This window comes from Oncorhynchus clarkii, chromosome 7 (genome assembly GCF_045791955.1).
Source record: "Oncorhynchus clarkii lewisi isolate Uvic-CL-2024 chromosome 7, UVic_Ocla_1.0, whole genome shotgun sequence".
NCBI lineage: Eukaryota > Metazoa > Chordata > Actinopteri > Salmoniformes > Salmonidae > Oncorhynchus > Oncorhynchus clarkii.
Window position 1 is genome coordinate 84,519,071 of NC_092153.1, and position 21,228 is coordinate 84,540,298.

Consider the following 21,228-nt stretch of genomic DNA (forward strand, 5'->3'; position numbering starts at 1 on the left):
GCCAGGCTTTACAGGCATCCAACCAGGCTTCCAACCAGGCATCCAACCAGGCATCCAGCCAGGCTTTACAGGCATCCAACCAGGCTTCCAACCAGGCATCCAACCAGGCATTACAGGCATCCAACCAGGCTTTACAGGCATCCAACCAGGCTTTACAGGCATCCAACCAGGCTTTACAGGCATCCAACCAGGCATCCAACCAGGCATCCAACCAGGCATCCAACCAGGCATTACAGGCATCCAACCAGGCATCCAACCAGGCATCCAACCAGGCATCCAACCAGGCATTACAGGCATCCAACCAGGCATCCAACCAGGCATCCAACCAGGCATCCAACCAGGCATCCAGCCAGGCTTTACAGGCATCCAACCAGGCATCCAACCAGGCTTTACAGGCATCCAACCAGGCATCCAACCAGGCATCCAACCAGGCATCCAACCAGGCTTCCAACCAGGCATCCAACCAGGCATCCAACCAGGCTTTACAGGCATCCAACCAGGCATCCAACCAGGCTTTACAGGCATCCAACCAGGCATCCAACCAGGCTTTACAGGCATCCAACCAGGCATCCAACCAGGCTTCCAACCAGGCATCCAACCAGGCATCCAGCCAGGCATCCAGCCAGGCATCCAGCCAGGCATCCAACCAGGCTTCCAACCAGGCTTTACAGGCATCCAACCAGGCATCCAACCAGGCTTTACAGGCATCCAACCAGGCATCCAACCAGGCATCCAACCAGGCATCCAGCCAGGCATCCAGCCAGGCATCCAACCAGGCTTCCAACCAGGCTTTACAGGCATCCAACCAGGCTTTACAGGCATCCAACCAGGCATCCAACCAGGCATCCAACCAGGCATCCAACCAGGCTTTACAGGCATCCAACCAGGCATCCAACCAGGCATCCAACCAGGCATCCAACCAGGCTTTACAGGCATCCAACCAGGCTTTACAGGCATCCAACCAGGCATCCAACCAGGCATCCAACCAGGCTTCCAACCAGGCATCCAACCAGGCTTCCAACCAGGCTTCCAACCAGGCATCCAGCCAGGCATCCAGCCAGGCATCCAGCCAGGCTTTACAGGCATCCAACCAGGCATCCAACCAGGCTTTACAGGCATCCAACCAGGCTTCCAGCCAGGCATCCAGCCAGGCATCCAACCAGGCATCCAACCAGGCATCCAACCAGGCATCCAACCAGGCTTTACAGGCATCCAACCAGGCATCCAACCAGGCATCCAACCAGGCATCCAACCAGGCATCCAGCCAGGCATCCAGCCAGGCATCCAGCCAGGCATCCAGCCAGGCATCCAACCAGGCTTCACAGGCATCCAACCAGGCTTTACAGGCATCCAACCAGGCATCCAACCAGGCATCCAACCAGGCTTTACAGGCATCCAACCAGGCATCCAACCAGGCATCCAACCAGGCATCCAACCAGGCTTTACAGGCATCCAACCAGGCATCCAACCAGGCTTTACAGGCATCCAACCAGGCATCCAACCAGGCTTCCAACCAGGCTTCCAACCAGGCATCCAACCAGGCATCCAACCAGGCTTCCAACCAGGCTTCCAACCAGGCTTCCAACCAGGCTTCCAACCAGGCATCCAGCAAGGCATCCAGCCAGGCATCCAGCCAGGCTTTACAGGCATCCAACCAGGCATCCAACCAGGCTTTACAGGCATCCAGCCAGGCATCCAGCCAGGCATCCAACCAGGCATCCAACCAGGCATCCAACCAGGCATCCAACCAGGCTTCCAACCAGGCATCCAACCAGGCTTCCAACCAGGCATCCAGCCAGGCATCCAGCCAGGCATCCAGCCAGGCTTTACAGGCATCCAACCAGGCATCCAACCAGGCTTTACAGGCATCCAACCAGGCTTCCAACCAGGCTTCCAACCAGGCTTCCAACCAGGCTTTACAGGCATCCAACCAGGCATCCAACCAGGCTTCCAACCAGGCATCCAGCCAGGCATCCAGCCAGGCTTTACAGGCATCCAACCAGGCATCCAACCAGGCTTTACAGGCATCCAACCAGGCATCCAACCAGGCTTCCAACCAGGCATCCAGCCAGGCATCCAGCCAGGCATCCAACCAGGCATTACAGGCATCCAACCAGGCTTTACAGGCACCCAACCAGGCATCCAACCAGGCATCCAACCAGGCATCCAACCAGGCATCCAACCAGGCTTCCAACCAGGCTTCCAACCAGGCTTCCAACCAGGCATCCAGCCAGGCATCCAGCCAGGCATCCAGCCAGGCATCCAACCAGGCATCCAGCCAGGCATTACAGGCATCCAACCAGGCTTTACAGGCATCCAACCAGGCATCCAACCAGGCATCCAGCCAGGCTTTACAGGCATCCAACCAGGCATCCAACCAGGCTTCCAACCAGGCATCCAACCAGGCATCCAACCAGGCTTCCAACCAGGCTTCCAACCAGGCTTCCAACCAGGCATCCAGCCAGGCATCCAGCCAGGCATCCAACCAGGCATCCAACCAGGCATCCAACCAGGCATCCAACCAGGCATCCAGCCAGGCATCCAGCCAGGCATCCAACCAGGCATCCAACCAGGCATCCAACCAGGCATCCAACCAGGCATCCAGCTAGGCATCCAACCAGGCATCCAACCAGGCATCCAGCCAGGCATTACAGGCATCCAACCAGGCTTTACAGGCATCCAACCAGGCATCCAGCCAGGCTTTACAGGCATCCAACCAGGCTTTACTGCTCATCTAACCTGGACTCCTACTTTTCTCCAGTCAAGCCTGGTTCTCAAAAGACAGTTGGGAGGAGGGTACGGTGTGAAGTCGGGAGGAGGGTACGATGTGAAGTCGGGAGGAGGGTACGGTGTGAAGTCGGGAGGAGGGTACGGTGTGAAGTCGGGAGGAGGGTACGGTGTGAAGTCGGGAGGACGGTACGGTGTGAAGTCGGGCACTATGAGACTACTGCTCATCTGTCAGCTTGACAGGTTGGCTAAGGTATGACGATCCAGCTGTGAACCATTTTTGAACACTATCACAGTAAATCATTGATCAGATAACGTCTAGGAACATAGCGATATCAGCAGAATGCAACCATCTCACTTCCCAGACAAAAACACAGAAGTCGACCGTTTCTCTGTCGAAGTCCTACGTTGGACGAACGACGGTGGAAACGACTGTTCAGTCAATTTCCTGTCTTTATGTGTATTGGGAGGATAAAAGTTTAAATAAGTTCAAAATGTTGACGATAGAAAGATGGATGCGTAATACCAGTCTAAACCAGTCTAAACCATCCTTCTTTGTTGGAACAGGCTCTGTAACTACCAGGCAGGGTCAGGAGACCAACACTTAACATTCCTAGATTATCTACACTTCCAAACTCAGGGTTTTTTTTTTCTCTCTTTTCCTTGTCAGATATTCCCTTGGGGCTCACTGGGATATCGAACGTTCAGATACTGCTTGTGCTTATTCAAAAGGTGGCCAAAGGTGAAGGTGTCGCCTTCAAACACATTCCCTATCACCTTCAAACACATTCCCTATCACCTTCAAACACATTCTCTATCACCTTCAACACATTCTCTATCATCTTCAACACATTCTCTATCATCTTCAACACATTCTCTATCATCTTCAACACATTCTCTATCATCTTCAACACATTCTCTATCATCTTCAACACATTCTCTATCATCTTCAACACATTCTCTATCATCTTCAACACATTCTCTATCATCTTCAACACATTCCCTATCACCTTCAAACACATTCTCTATCACCTTCAACACATTCTCTATCACCTTCAACACATTCTCTATCATCTTCAACACATTCTCTATCACCTTCAACACATTCTCTATCATCTTCAAACACATTCTCTATCACCTTCAACACATTCTCTATCATCTTCAACACATTCTCTATCACCTTCAACACATTCTCTATCACCTTCAACACATTCTCTATCATCTTCAACACATTCTCTATCATCTTCAAACACATTCTCTATCATCTTCAACACATTCTCTATCATCTTCAACACATTCTCTATCATCTTCAAACACATTCTCTATCACCTTCAACACATTCTCTATCATCTTCAACACATTCTCTATCATCTTCAAACACATTCTCTATCATCTTCAACACATTCTCTATCACCTTCAACACATTCTCTATCACCTTCAACACATTCTCTATCATCTTCAACACATTCTCTATCATCTTCAAACACATTCTCTATCATCTTCAACACATTCTCTATCATCTTCAACACATTCTCTACCATCTTCAACACATTCTCTATCACCTTCAATTTGAACATTTGAGTGTCTGGCTTCAGCATTCACGGATATACGTTTCTAGTCTGACTAAATTGTTGTAGTGGGATTCTGCAGCAACCTTGCAGCTTGAACATGTTTATGCAGGATATACCAGATGGACCTGCCCATTGTGACAACAACTAGGGGAGTGTTTATGCAGCATACACCAGATGGACCTGCCCATTGTGACAACAACTAGGGGAGTGTTTATGCAGGTTACACCAGATGGACCTGCCCATTGTGACAACAACTAGGGGAGTGTTTATGCAGGATACCACAGATGGACCTGCCCATTGTGACAACAACTAGGGGAGTGTTTATGCAGGATACACCAGATGGACCTGCCCATTGTGACAACAACTAGGGGAGTGTTTAACGGCAGTCAAACCTGGACTGGAAGACGATACCTTGAGGCAGGTGTGATCTATACGAGCAGTAAAAAAGGACGAAGTAAAGTCCTACCTGGAAGTGCTGGAATGTTCTGCGTCTGTCTTCACATCTGTCAGAGAACCTCCTGAGGGTCCTGAAAAACAGCAGCAGGTCTCTCTTGTCCTCCACTCTGCAAGAAAACATAAAACACTGTTTAGTCAGGTCACCCGAACTCTACATTATCCCTGTCATTATCACATATTTACACAGTACATTATCATACAACACTATCAAAAACGGCAACAGATCTCTCGTCCTCCACTCTGCAAGAAAACATAAAACACTGTTTAGTCAGGTCACCCGAACCCTACATTATCCCTGTCATTATCACATATTTACACGGTGCATTATCATACATTATCACTGAACACTATCCACAACAACAGCAGGTCCTACTTGTCCTCTGCGATTTGAAATCAACATGAAATCCCTAAAACAAGTGATGGGATTTCAGTCCTGGCCCGTAACAGATAACCCTAATTGACTCGTGTTTTAAAGTCACATCCTCGTTCCAAGGCCTAAATGGTACAGTCACTGGGAAATCGTGAAACTATACCAATTAAACGATACCGTAGGGCTGGTTTGAAACAGAGGGTAACTTACTAAACATAGATAGCGCGGTTGTTTTTTTTCTACACTTCCAAACTCAGACAGCGCTAAATCTGAATTACTGTCCGACTGAGCTAAATCTGAATTACTGTCCGACTGAGCTAAATCTGAATTACTGTCCGACTGAGCTAAATCTGAATTACTGTCCGACTGAGCTAAATCTGAATTACTGTCCGACTGAGCTAAATCTGAATTACTGTCCGACTACGCTAAATCTGAATTACTGTCCGACTGAGCTAAATCTGAATTACTGTCCGACTGAGCTAAATCTGAATTACTGTCCGACTGAGCTAAATCTGAATTACTGTCCGACTGCGCTAAATCTGAATTACTGTCCGACTGAGCTAAATCTGAATTGCTGTCCGACTGAGCTAAATCTGAATTACTGTCCGACTGAGCTAAATCTGAATTGCTGTCCGACTGAGCTAAATCTGAATTACTGTCCGACTGAGCTAAATCTGAATTACTGTCCGACTGAGCTAAATCTGAATTACTGTCCGACTGAGCTAAATCTGAATTACTGTCCGACTGAGCTAAATCTGAATTGCTGTCCGACTGAGCTAAATCTGAATTGCTGTCCGACTGAGCTAAATCTGAATTGCTGTCCGACTGAGCTAAATCTGAATTACTGTCCGACTGAGCTAAATCTGAATTACTGTCCGACTGAGCTAAATCTGAATTACTGTCCGACTGAGCTAAATCTGAATTACTGTCCGACTGAGCTAAATCTGAATTACTGTCCGACTGAGCTAAATCTGAATTACTGTCCGACTGCGCTAAATCTGAATTACTGTCCGACTGCGCTAAATCTGAATTACTGTCCGACTACGCTAAATCTGAATTACTGTCAGACAACACTAAATCTGAATTATTAATATTTGATAATTGGGTAATATGAATTGGTTGACGCCAGTATCAGATTCACAATACCGTTCAAAAGTTTGGGGTCACTTAGAAATGTCCTTGTGTTTGAAAGAAAAGCAGATTTTTTTTTTTTAAATAACATCAAATTGATCAGAAACACAGTGTAGACATTATTAATGTTGTAAATGACTATTGTAGCTGGAAACAGCTGATTTTTTCATGGAATATCTACATAGGCGTACAGAGGCCCATTATCAGCAACCATCACTCCTGCGTTCCAATGGCACGTTGTGTTAGCTAATCCAAGTTTATCATTTTAAAAAGGCTACCATTTTGCAAAACCATATTGCAACTATGTTCGCACAGCTGAAAACTGTTGTTCTGATTAAAGAAGCATTAAAACTGGCCTTATTTAGACTAGTTGAGTATCTGGAGCATCAGCATTTGTGGGTTTGATTACAGGCTCAACATGGCCAGAAACAAAAACCCTTCTTCTGAAACTCATCAGTATATTCTTGTTCTGAGAAATGAAGGCTATTCTATGCGAGAAATTTCCAAGAAACTGAAGATCTTGTACAACGCTGTGTACAACTCCCTTCACAGAACAGTGCAAACTGGCTCTAACCAGAATAGAAAGAGGAGTGGGAGGCCCCGATGCACAACTGAGCAAGAGGACAAGTACATTAGTGTGTCTAGTTTGAGAAACAGACGCCTCACAAGTCCTCAACTGGCAGCTTCATTAAATAGTACCCGCAAAACACCAGTCTCAACGTCAACAGTGAAGAGCCAACTCCGGGATGCTGGCCTTCTAGGCAGAGTTGCAAAGAAAAAGCCATATCTCAGACTGGACAATAAAATGAAAAGATCAAAATGAGCAAAAGAACAGACACTAGACAGAGGAACTCTGCCTAAATTGTTTAACTTCTCTGTTTGACATTGTTGCAGATAATTTTTTTGATACCTTTATTTAAGTAGGCAAGTCAGTTAAAAACAAATTCTTATTTACAATGACGGCCTAGGAACAGTGGGTTAACTGTCTTGTTCAGGGGCAGAACAACAGATTTTTACCTCGTCAGCCCGGGGATTCATTCTAGCAAACTTTCGGTTACTGCCACCTCTACACTCTAACCACTAGGCTACCTGCCACCTCTACACTCTAACCACTAGGCTACCCTGCCACCTCTACACTCTAACCACTAGGCTACCTGCCACCTCTACACTCTAACCACTAGGCTACCTGCCACCTCTACACTCTAACCACTAGGCTACCTGCCACCTCTACGCTCTAACCACTAGGCTACCTGCCACCCCTACACTCTAACCACTAGACTACCCTGCCACCCCTCCACTCTAACCACTAGGCTACCCTGCCACCTCTACACTCTAACCACTAGGCTACCTGCCACCTCTACACTCTAACCACTAGGCTACCTGCCACCTCTACACTCTAACCACTAGGCTACCTGCCACCTCTACGCTCTAACCACTAGGCTACCTGCCACCCCTACACTCTAACCACTAGACTACCCTGCCACCCCTCCACTCTAACCACTAGGCTACCCTGCCACCTCTACACTCTAACCACTAGGCTACCCTGCCACCTCTACACTCTAACCACTAGGCTACCTGCCACCTCTACACTCTAACCACTAGACTACCTGCCACCTCTACACTCTAACCACTAGGCTACCTGCCACCTCTACACTCTAACCACTAGGCTACCCTGCCGCCTCTACACTCTAACCACTAGGCTACCTGCCACCTCTACACTCTAACCACTAGACTACCTGCCACCTCTACACTCTAACCACTAGGCTACCCTATCTCCTCTACACTCTAACCACTAGACTACCTGCCACCTCTACACTCTAACCACTAGGCTACCTGCCACCTCTACACTCTAACCACTAGGCTACCCTGCCGCCTCTACACTCTAACCACTAGGCTACCTGCCACCTCTACACTCTAACCACTAGGCTACCCTGCCGCCTCTACACTCTAACCACTAGGCTACCCTGCCGCCTCTACACTCTAACCACTAGGCTACCTGCCGCCCCTACACTCTAACCACTAGGCTACCCTGCCACCTCTACACTCTAACCACTAGGCTACCTGCCACCTCTACACTCTAACCACTAGGCTACCCTGCCTCCCCTACACTCTAACCACTAGACTACCTGCCACCTCTACACTCTAACCACTAGGCTACCCTGCCTCCCCTACACTCTAACCACTAGACTACCTGCCACCTCTACACTCTAACCACTAGGCTACCCTGCCACCTCTACACTCTAACCACTAGGCTACCTGCCACCTCTACACTCTAACCACTAGGCTACCTGCCACCTCTACACTCTAACCACTAGGCTACGTACAGATGCTCCGTATTAAAAAAAAAGAAGATACGAGTAAAGGACATATCAAACCCTTGGTCTACGGATGAATTGTCTGAAAAATTACAGGAAGTAAAAGTAGCTTGTGCTACGGCAAGATAGACTGATACTACGTCCGACTGGCAGTCCTTCAGACGTTCGAGACATAGATGTAGCTCACTTGTTAGAAAAGCAAAGTCAACTTTAACTTCTTTAAATTGTGTATCTGAGAAATGGTGGGAATCCAGCAAGCATCTGGAAAGAACATACCAATCTCTGAACCCACTCCGACCCGCATTGCCCCCAACAGGTTGTGACAGTCTCTGGTCCCATAATAGACGTTTGTGGTGCTTTTAATAACTTTTTTGCCTCAAAGAATAGTTTACGGAAATTCCTCGAAATCCACTAGAGGGAGTACTTTATTCACCTCTCAACAGACTGTAGAGAACGATGCACTTCCACATACACATTGTCTATTCAAACATTTTATATCTTGTAGTTAATAAGAGCCTTGCTAAAAATATATGTAAAAAAAAAAAAAAATTGTTTGAGAGAATGCCAAGAATGTCCAAAGCTGTCATCAAGGCAAAGGGTGGCTACCTTGAAGAATCCCCAATCTAAAATATTATGATTTGTTTAAAACTTTTTTTTTTAGTTACTACATGATTCCATATGTGTTATTTCATAGTTTTGATGTCTTCACTATTATTCTACAATGTAGAAAATAAAGAAAAACCCTTGAATGAGTCCAAGCTTTTGAGTGGTACTGAAGATGACTTGGAAAATGGACAGTAGTTATCTTGCCTTTCCAAAGAATTAGAATCTTTGTATTTATTTTTTTACATACCTGTCATGGCACAATTTAAAACTGAATATAAGCTGTCACTTAATGCACCACATTATCACAATCACAAAAACAACATTGAGTTTTGTTGGAAATTGAAAACTACAGGTGAGATGCTTGCAGGAATATCCAAGATACAGAATAAAATAGTAACTCCGCCCCATATTTAAAGTACACTCCCTCCTCAGCAGCCCCTTTTCGGATGAGGCTCCTCTGACATTTCTAGAAACTTTCCACAGATGTTGTCAGCCAGGTCCCCCAGTCTGAGAGACATCGGGAAGAAGTTTCCACTGCTATGGAGCCCAAACTCTGCTCCCCGCTCTGCTCAGCTCCCATCAGGGGAAGAAAAGCAACAAAAAAGGTGTGATGGAAACATGGCAAGGCCCTGACAAATAATTAAACCCACTCAAACAACACTGAGAAACTAAGCAGCGTAATGACTACAGCATCCCACAGTGTATCTGGGTGGTATATACACACAGCATCCTGTCTACAGTGTATCTGGGTGGTATATAAACACAGCATCCTGTCCACAGTGTATCAGGGTGGTATATACACACAGCATCCTGTCTACAGTGTATCTGGGTGGTATATAAACACAGCATCCTGTCTACAGTGTATCAGGGTGGTATATAAACACAGCATCCTGTCCACAGTGTATCAGGGTGGTATATAAACACAGCATCCTGTCTACAGTGTATCAGGGTGGTATATAAACACAGCATCCTGTCTACAGTGTATCTGGGTGGTATATAAACACAGCATCCTGTCTACAGTGTATCTGGGTGGTATATACACACAGCATCCTGTCTACAGTGTATCTGGGTGGTATATAAACACAGCATCCTGTCTACAGTGTATCTGGGTGGTATATACACACAGCATCCTGTCTACAGTGTATCTGGGTGGTATATACACACAGCATCCTGTCTACAGTGTATCAGGGTGGTATATAAACACAGCATCCTGTCCACAGTGTATCAGGGTGGTATATACACACAGCATCCTGTCTACAGTGTATCTGGGTGGTATATAAACACAGCATCCTGTCTACAGTGTATCTGGGTGGTATATACACACAGCATCCTGTCTACAGTGTATCTGGGTGGTATATAAACACAGCATCCTGTCCACAGTGTATCAGGGTGGTATATACACACAGCATCCTGTCTACAGTGTATCTGGGTGGTATATAAACACAGCATCCTGTCCACAGTGTATCAGGGTGGTATATACACACAGCATCCTGTCTACAGTGTATCTGGGTGGTATATAAACACAGCATCGTGTCTACAGTGTATCTGGGTGGTATATACACACAGCATCATGTCTACAGTGTATCTGGGTGGTATATAAACACAGCATCCTGTCCACAGTGTATCAGGGTGGTATATACACACAGCATCCTGTCTACAGTGTATCAGGGTGGTATATAAACACAGCATCCTGTCCACAGTGTATCAGGGTGGTATATACACACAGCATCCTGTCTACAGTGTATCAGGGTGGTATATACACACAGCATCCTGTCTACAGTGTATCAGGGTGGTATAAACACACAGCATCCTGTCTACAGTGTATCAGGGTGGTATATACACACAGCATCCTGTCCACAGTGTATCAGGGTGGTATATAAACACAGCATCCTGTCTACAGTGTATCAGGGTGGTATATACACACAGCATCCTGTCTACAGTGTATCTGGGTGGTTTATAAACACAGCATCCTGTCTACAGTGTATCAGGGTGGTATATACACACAGCATCCTGTCTACAGTGTATCTGGGTGGTATATACACACAGCATCCTGTCTACAGTGTATCTGGGTGGTATATACACACAGCATCCTGTCCACAGTGTATCAGGGTGGTATATACACACAGTATCCTGTCTACAGTGTATCAGGCTGGTATATACACACAGTATCCTGTCTACAGTGTATCAGGGTGGTATATAAACACAGCATCCTGTCTACAGTGTATCAGGGTGGTATATACACACAGTATCCTGTCTACAGTGTATCAGGGTGGTATATACACACAGCATCCTGTCCACAGTGTATCAGGGTGGTATATAAACACAGCATCCTGTCTACAGTGTATCAGGGTGGTATATACACACAGCATCCTGTCTACAGTGTATCTGGGTGGTTTATAAACACAGCATCCTGTCTACAGTGTATCAGGGTGGTATATACACACAGCATCCTGTCTACAGTGTATCTGGGTGGTATATAAACACAGCATCCTGTCTACAGTGTATCTGGGTGGTATATAAACACAGCATCCTGTCTACAGTGTATCTGGGTGGTATATACACACAGCATCCTGTCCACAGTGTATCAGGGTGGTATATACACACAGCATCCTGTCCACAGTGTATCAGGGTGGTATATAAACACAGCATCCTGTCTACAGTGTATCAGGGTGGTATATACACACAGCATCCTGTCCACAGTGTATCAGGGTGGTATATACACACAGTATCCTGTCTACAGTGTATCTGGGTGGTATATACACACAGCATCCTGTCCACAGTGTATCAGGGTGGTATATAAACACAGCATCCTGTCTACAGTGTATCAGGGTGGTATATAAACACAGCATCCTGTCTACAGTGTATCAGGGTGGTATATACACACAGCATCCTGTCCACAGTGTATCAGGGTGGTATATAAACACAGTATCCTGTCTACAGTGTATCAGGGTGGTATATACACACAGCATCCTGTCCACAGTGTATCTGGGTGGTATATAAACACAGCATCCTGTCTACAGTGTATCTGGGTGGTATATACACACAGCATCCTGTCTACAGTGTATCAGGGTGGTATATACACACAGCATCCTGTCTACAGTGTATCTGGGTGGTATATAAACACAGCATCCTGTCCACAGTGTATCAGGGTGGTATATAAACACAGCATCCTGTCTACAGTGTATCTGGGTGGTATATACACACAGCATCCTGTCCACAGTGTATCAGGGTGGTATATAAACACAGCATCCTGTCCACAGTGTATCTGGGTGGTATATAAACACAGCATCCTGTCTACAGTGTATCTGGGTGGTATATACACACAGCATCCTGTCTACAGTGTATCAGGGTGGTATATACACACAGCATCCTGTCCACAGTGTATCAGGGTGGTATATACACACAGCATCCTGTCCACAGTGTATCAGGGTGGTATATACACACAGCATCCTGTCTACAGTGTATCAGGGTGGTATATACACACAGCATCCTGTCCACAGTGTATCTGGGTGGTATATACACACAGCATCCTGTCTACAGTGTATCTGGGTGGTATATACACACAGCATCCTGTCCACAGTGTATCTGGGTGGTATATACACACAGCATCCTGTCCACAGTGTATCAGGGTGGTATATACACACAGCATCCTGTCTACAGTGTATCAGGGTGGTATATACACACAGTATCCTGTCTACAGTGTATCTGGGTGGTATATACACACAGCATCCTGTCCACAGTGTATCTGGGTGGTATATACACACAGCATCCTGTCCACAGTGTATCTGGGTGGTATATACACACAGCATCCTGTCCACAGTGTATCAGGGTGGTATACGGTGCATTCAACGAGTATTCATACCACTTGACTTATTCCACTTCTTGTTACAGACAGAATTTAAAATGGATTACCCATCTACACATAGTATCCCATAATGAGAAAGCGATAACATGTTGTTTTTTTACAGAAATATCTCATTTACATAAGTAGTCACACCCCTTTGCTATGACACTCCAAACTGAGCTCAGGAATATCTCATTTACATAAGTAGTCACACCCCTTTGCTATGACACTCCAAACTGAGCTCAGGAATATATCTCATTTACATAAGTAGTCACACCCCTTTGCTATGACACTCCAAACTGAGCTCAGGAATATCTCATTTACATAAGTAGTCACACCCCTTTGCTATGACACTCCAAACTGAGCTCAGGAATATCTCATTTACATAAGTAGTCACACCCCTTTGCTATGACACTCCAAACTGAGCTCAGGTGCATCCAATTTACTTTGATCATCCTTGAGATGTCACTACAACTTGATTCGAGTCCACCTGTAGCCAATTCACTTGTTTGGACAGGATTTAGAAAGAAACACACCTGTCTATATAATTTCCCCACAGTTGACGGTGCGTATCAGAGCAGAAACGATTCCATTAAATTCAAGGAACTGTCCGTAGATCTCTAAGATGAAATAGTGACGAGGAAGGGTATTAAAAAAAATTATAGTGTTTTAAAGTTTCCCAGAACACAGAGGTCTCCATCATTGGGAAGATGAAGAGAAAAAAATACGTAACTACCCAGACTCTGCCTAGAGCTGGCCGTCCAATCAAACTGAGCAAGAAGGACCTTGGTCAGGGAGGTGACCAACAACCACGAACAAAACTAGGCTTCATTGGCTGAGATGGAAGAACCTGCCAGAAGGACAACAGTCTCTACAGAACGTCACCAATCTGAGGCTTTATGGGAGAGTGGCCAGACGGAAGCCACTCCTGAGAAGAAAAGAGGCACATGACAGTACGACTCTGGAGTTAATTTGCAAAAAAAGGCATGTGAAAGATTCAGAGCATCAGGCAAATTATTCTGTGGTCTGATGAGGTAAAAATATAACTATTTGGTCTGAACGCAAAGCACTATATGTCTGGAGAAAACCAGGCACAGCTCATCACTCATCTAACACCATCCCTACCGTGAAGCATGGTGGTGGTAGCATCATGCTATAGGGATGCTTTTCAGCAGCATGGACTGGGACACTGGTAAGGATAGAGGGAACAATGAATGTCGCTAACACTTACTGAGAACCTACTTCAGAGAGCAAATCGACTTAGACTGAGGGCAAGGATTTACATTCCAACAGGACAATGACTCCAAGCATACAAGCCAAAGCAACGCTGGAATGGCTTCAGAACAAGAATGTGAAAGTTCTTGAGTGGCCCAATCAAAGCTCAGACTTGAATCCCATTGAACATCTGTGGAAAGACTTGAAGATTGCTGTTCACCTCCACTCCCCATCTGACTTAACAGAGATTGAGAAAAATCGGCAAGGAAGAAAATCCCCAAATCCATTTGTGCAAAGCTGATACAGACATACCCGAGACGACTCAAAGCTGATACAGACATACCCGAGACGACTCAAAGCTGATACAGACATACCCAAGACGACTCAAAGCTGATACAGACATACCCAAGACGACTCATAGCTGATACAGACATACCCAAGACGACTCAAAGCTGATACAGACATACCCAAGACGACTCAAAGCTGATACAGACATACCCAAGACGACTCAAAGCTGTAATCGCCGCCAAAAGTGATTGGCTGAGCCAATGGGATATTTGCCAATGATTTCCCACCAATAAATATCTGGGCTTTTGGATTGACAAGGATTTAACTTTTTTTTTTTTTTTTTACATTCTCGTGAGCTAGTTAAAAAGCTAAGATTTAAAAAGTGGGCTTCTTTTTTAGAAATAGATCTTGACTCTCCCTAAAACAGCAGGAAGCAGATTGATTAGTCAACTTTCTTGCCAGTTCTTGACTATGGTGACTCTATTTACCAGAATGCAGCAGCCAGGTGACTCTATTAACCAGAATGCAGCAGCCAGGTGACTCTATTAACCAGAATGCAGCAGCCAGGTGACTCTATTTACCAGAATGCAGCAGCCACTACTCTTAAACCTTTGGATGCCGTCTAACATAACGCCGTTCGTTTGATCACAGGTGACAGTTTTAATACTCATGTATCAAAAAGGTTGGACAGTCCTCATTAAAAGTACCGTAGATCAGGGCCTCCCGGGTGGCGCAGAGGTCTAAGGCACTGCATTGCAGTGCTAGCTGTGCCACCAGAGACTTTGGGTTAGAGCCCAGGCTCTGTCGCAGCCGGCCGCGACCGGGAGGCCCATGGGGCGGCGCACAATTGGCCTAGCGTCGTCCGTGGTAGGTTGGGTTTGGCCGGCAGGGATATCCTTGTCTCATCGCGCACTAGCGACTACTGTGGCGGGCCGGGCGCAGTGCAAGCTGACCAGGTCGCTAGGTGTACAGTGTTTCCTCCGACACATTGGTGCAGCTGGCTTCCGGGTTGGATGCGCGCTGTGTTAAGAAGCAGTGCGGCTTCGTTGGGTTGTGTATCGGAGGACGCATGGCTCTCGATCTTCGCCTCTCCCGAGTCCGTACGTGCGTTGTAGTGATGAGGCAGTAACTACTGCCACGAAATTGGGTAGAAAAGGGGGTAAAAAATGTAGATGTAAAAGTAACTGTAGATCAATTCAATATAAAAAAAAAGCTCTAGTACACAAGCTTCCAGACTTACCTAACTTCGTTGTTAAAATATAAAAATATGAGTTACCAAACCCATTCACATGGTTGGATAACTCTTTAAAAAATGTTCCTCCGACTGAATTAGGTAAATCCTCTTTTAGTTTAAATGAGTTTGAACAATTAGCAGAACTCATTACAATTAGATGTTGTGGTGTCGCTCGGGGCAGTTTAAGGTGTTACACTACAATAGGAGGATAGCGAACGGGGAGAGAGTGGAGCGACCAAGGTTTGTCTATTCCAAGCAAAACGATGCAGCCTTCTGTTTGACAGACACAATGATCCTATCCATAGATGTCGGTACAGCCAAATACTCCAATACTGTCGCATGCACTGATTAAATACCTCCGTGTCTGGGAAGGGCTTGGTGTGTTTGACTCAAACCAGGGCTCGAATTAAGTGAGGGTATCACATATCCTTTGTTAAAGGGCAACAATTAGATGTTGTGGTGTCGCTCGGGGCAGTTTACGGTGTTGATTGAGGACCTGGTAGCTGTGGACTGTTGGGTGTTTTTTATTGATGACCATTTTGTTTTACATTATATTGGTTGTTGTAATATGGGCACCTTTGGAAATGAGACCTCAGTGGGGTTTTTCCCTGAATAAATAAAAAATAATCATAAAAAGACTATTTATGTAAATGAGATTTCTGTATTTCGTTTTAAACAAATTAGCAAAACTTTCTAAAAGCATTTTTTTTTAATGTCATTACGGGGTAATTTGTGTAAATGGGTGAGATTTTTTTTTTTTTTAAATGTCTTCCATTTTGAATTCAGGTTGTAACACAACAAAACGTGGAATAGGTCAAGGTGTATGAGTAGTTTCTGAAGTCACTGTACAGTGTATCTGGTGGTTCAGTACGATTGGGCCTTTATACTGTTTCAGGCTCTTATATACATCTTGATGCGTCTTATACATAACAAATCATGTTTTTAAATCTCTCCAAAAGCTCCAATCCAACCAGGTGTCAGCAATCAGTGCCTGTATTGGCATGGCATCTAGGAACCTCTCTCTGCGAGTCCAGTCAGCAGTTTACATGAGATGTCGCCAACAGGGTTTTCTCTGAGTAATGATAAAAAAAAAGCCCTCTGCCCCAGACAGAGAAAAATATACAGACTACTTAGGCTACATTCCAAACGGTACCCTATTCCCTATGGAGTGCACTACTTTTCACCAGGGCCCATAGGACTACATAAGGAATGGAGTACAATTTGGGACGCAACCACAGACTTGTGTGAGAATCATTATCTCCAGTAGTTTTCCACGTCCCGTGTGCCAGCACCGATCCTCTGTCAGACCAGACAATATTATTCAGGCGTTATAGGCTATGAAGACCAGCAGCATGTTGGTTCTGCTGTAAAGAGAGAACAAGTCCCCCACTAATCAATCCAGAGATTTAGGAGAGAAAACATCCTTCCTCATGCCTCCAGTCAAAGACAGAAGACTCAAGACAGACATTCGAGATTATGCAGCAAAAAGAACCACAACAAATGTTACCATAGAACCAGGAAAATGTTGTGTTCAGCAGTTCAGCACCCCACTACTGACTGGGTTGAATTTGCATTGCTTTAATCCTCCTGCAGTCCATTCAGCACTAGCGACTAGAATTTTGTAAAATTAGTGTGGGAGAGGTGGGAAATTATTGTTAATGATCAATAATGACAAATCTCCTGGCATTGACAACTTAGATGAAAAGCTACAGAGGATGGTAGCTGACTCTATAGCCACTCCTATCTGTCATATCTTTAATCTGAGCCTAGTGGAAAGTCTTTCTCCTCAGGCCTGGAGGGAAGCCAAAGTCATTCCACTACCCAAGAGTGGTAAAGCAGCCTTTACTGGTTCTAACAGCAAACCTATCAGCTTGCTGCCAGCTCTTAGCAAACTGTTGGAAAAAATTGTGTTCGACCAAATACAATGCTATTTCTCTGTAAACAAATTAACAACCGACTTTCAGCATGCTTTTAGAGAAGGGCACTCAACATGTACTGCACTGACACAAATGACTGGTTGAAAGAAATTGATAATAATAAGATTGTAGGAGCTGATACCGACATACCCAAGACGACTTAAAGCTGATACCGACATACCCAAGACGACTTAAAGCTGATACCGACATACCCAAGACGACTCAAAGCTGTAATCGCCGCCAAAGGTGATTGGCTAAGCCAATGGGATATTTGCCAATGATTTCAGTGCAGCCTTTGATATTATTGACCATAACCTGTTGTTGAAAAAGCACTTACGTGCTATGGCTTTCCAACCTCAGATTGCCATATCGTGGATTCAGAGTGATCTATCTAATAGAACTCAAAGGGTTTTCTTTACTGGAAGCTTCTCTAATGTTAAATATGTAAAGTGTGGTGTACCGCAGGGCAGCTCTCTAGGCCCACTATTCTTTTCTATTTTTACCAATGACCTGCCACTGGCATTAAACAAAGCCTGTGTGTCCATGTATGCTGATGATTCAACCATATACACATCAGCAACCACAGCTAATGAAGTCACTGAAACCCTTAAAGAGTTGCAGTCTGTTTTGGAATGGGTGGCCAGTAATAAACTGGTCCTGAACATCTCTAAAACTAAGAGCATTGTATTTGGTACAAGTTCTAGACCTCAGCTGAATCTGGTAATGAATGGTGTGGCTGTTGAACTAGTTGAGGGGACTAAAATTGTTTGCATAGTCAATTTACACACAGCTCTGACACACACACTTATCCCACCAGACATGCCACCAGGGGTCTTTTCATAGTCCCCAAATCAAGAATAAATTCAAGAAAATGTACACTATTATATAGATACCTTATTGCATGGAACTTCCTACCAGCTCAAATATACTGGTTTCAAAAAACAGATAAAGCAACACCTCACGGCACAACGCCTCTCCCCTGTTGGACCTAGATAGTTTGTGTATGTATTGATATGTGGGCTACGTGTGCCTTTAAATAAAATTATATGTAGTTCTGTCCTTGAGCTGCTCTTGTCTATTGATGTTCTGTATTACATATACAGAATTTACAGAATATACAGAATACATATTTTAAGGGGCTGAATAATTTTGCACGCCCAATTTTTCAGTTTTTGATTTGTTAAAAAAAGTTTGAAATATCCAATAAATGTTGTTCCACTTCATGATTGTGTCCCACTTGTTGTTGATTCTTCACAAAAAAATACAGTTTTATATCTTTATGTTTGAAGCCTGAAATGTGGCAAAAGGTCACAAAGTTCAAGGGGGCCGAATACTTTCGCACGGCACTGTATGTCATTCTGTGTTCTGTGTTCTGTGTGGAACCCCAGGAAGAGTAGCTGCTGCTTTTGCAACTGCTAATGGGGATCCTAATGAAACACCAAAACCGTTCCATTCTGTGTTCTTAGAATCTTTTGACCAGTGAATAGAACGCCATTAGTGCTTCTAAGAGTTCTTTTGAGGAAAATGACGAAATGAATGGAAACAGCTAATGGGGATCCTAATGAAACACCACAAAATAACAATTCCAAATGACTGACCCTTTATCCTCTGGCAATCCATCCACAACTAGAAAGACTGACACTCAAATCCACTTTCATGTGTTTTACTAAGTGGAGCAGGAGACTGCTCTGAGCTTCAGTAAAGTACCCCATTAACCCAGCTACAGCATGACAGAGACCTAGCTACAGCATGACAGAGACCTAGCTACAGCATGACAGAGACCTAGCTACAGCATGACATAGACCTAGCTACAGCATGACAGAGACCTAGCTACAGCATGACAGAGACCTAGCTACAGCATGACAGAGACCTAGCTACAGCATGACAGAGACCTAGCTACAGCATGACAGAGACCTAGCTACAGCATGACAGAGTCCTAGCTACAGCATGACAGAGTCCTAGCTACAGCATGACAGAGTCCTAGCTACAGCATGACAGAGACCTAGCTACATCATGACATAGACCTAGCTACATCATGACATAGACCTAGCTACATCATGACATAGACCTAGCTACAGCATGACATAGACCTAGCTACAGCATGACAGAGACCTAGCTACAGCATGACAGAGACCTAGCTACAGCATGACAGAGACCTAGCTACAGCATGACAGAGACCTAGCTACAGCATGACAGAGTCCTAGCTACAGCATGACAGAGACCTAGCTACAGCATGACAGAGACCTAGCTACAGCATGACAGAGACCTAGCTACAGCATGACAGAGACCTAGCTACAGCATGACAGAGACCTAGCTACAGCATGACATAGACCTAGCTACAGCATGACAGAGACCTAGCTACAGCATGACAGAGACCTAGCTACAGCATGACAGAGACCTAGCTACAGCACGACAGAAACCTAGCTACAGCACGACAGAGACCTAGCTACAGCACGACAGAGACCTAGCTACAGCACGACAGAGACCTAGCTACAGCACGACAGAAACCTAGCTACAGCACGACAGAGACCTAGCTACAGCACGACAGAAACCTAGCTACAGCACGACAGAGACCTAGCTACAGCACGACAGAGACCTAGCTACAGCACGACAGAGACCTAGCTACAGCACGACAGAGACCTAGCTACAGCACGACAGAGACCTAGCTACAGCACGACAGAGACCTAGCTACAGCACGACAGAGACCTAGCTACAGCACCACTTGTGGGTGTGGATGCAAACTGCAATAATTTCTGTCTGGATAGAAATCACATGGACTGTTGTCTCGACTGAACCATATGACAGGGAAACATTATTATAGTTGGTTTTGTATAGATCCTTTCCATTATATACGACCTCAGATGAACTAAATGTTGGCTCAATAAAATGAGAACGTGTTGAACCTTGAAAGCATGGTGACTTATGGGAGTAAAAGAACAGTGAAAATGAGAAATGTACACCCCGCTAAATTAAAAATGTTTGTACATTGTTCATTTACTAAAATGGTGACCATCGTACCCTTTGGTTGTCTCGGCCATTGTTGTAGAAACAGAAAAACACATTTGATGCCATTTCTGTGAGGAAGAATTATAACTGTTGCTATCTGCAGGTTGATACATTCACTCAAGGGCTTCAATAACACAGACCATCTGTCTATAAATGTAATACACATTGAGGAGAATCGATTCAGCAATAAAAAATAAAAAACGGCTACTTTTCCACTAGTGGGAAAATAAATCTAGAGAGATGATGCCAAGGCTCTGGTCAAGCCAAAGACAAAGACCAGTCCCCAATGCCGTTCTAATCCCTACATAGTGTCCAAAGTAGTGCACTTTGTAGGGAATAGAATGCCATTAAGGAGCACGGGATTGGTCTTCAGATCTTCCAACAGCCTGTAGCTGTCTATAACCAGAGTAAGGTACTACAAAACAGGAGCAATGAGTTGACCACGTAACTTACCTAAATATTCTGAATTAACTTTATTTATTTTTGTATTTTTTAGCAGTCCTAAACAAACGTGGATTTAGTAGAGTCCTAAGATGAGCTAAACACACA

General features: G+C 45.0%; 1 protein-coding gene across 2 annotated transcripts in view; it reads right to left on the bottom strand.

Moving 5' to 3' along the window:
- Positions 1–21,228, bottom strand: part of LOC139413939 (centromere protein P) — a 179,568-nt gene that overhangs the window by 144,534 nt on the left and 13,806 nt on the right. For both annotated transcript variants that reach the window (XM_071161827.1, XM_071161826.1), the window contains exon 6: positions 4,765–4,861. In XM_071161827.1, coding sequence (XP_071017928.1) covers positions 4,765–4,861 — 97 coding nt within the window. The remainder of the gene's footprint in view (positions 1–4,764; positions 4,862–21,228) is intronic.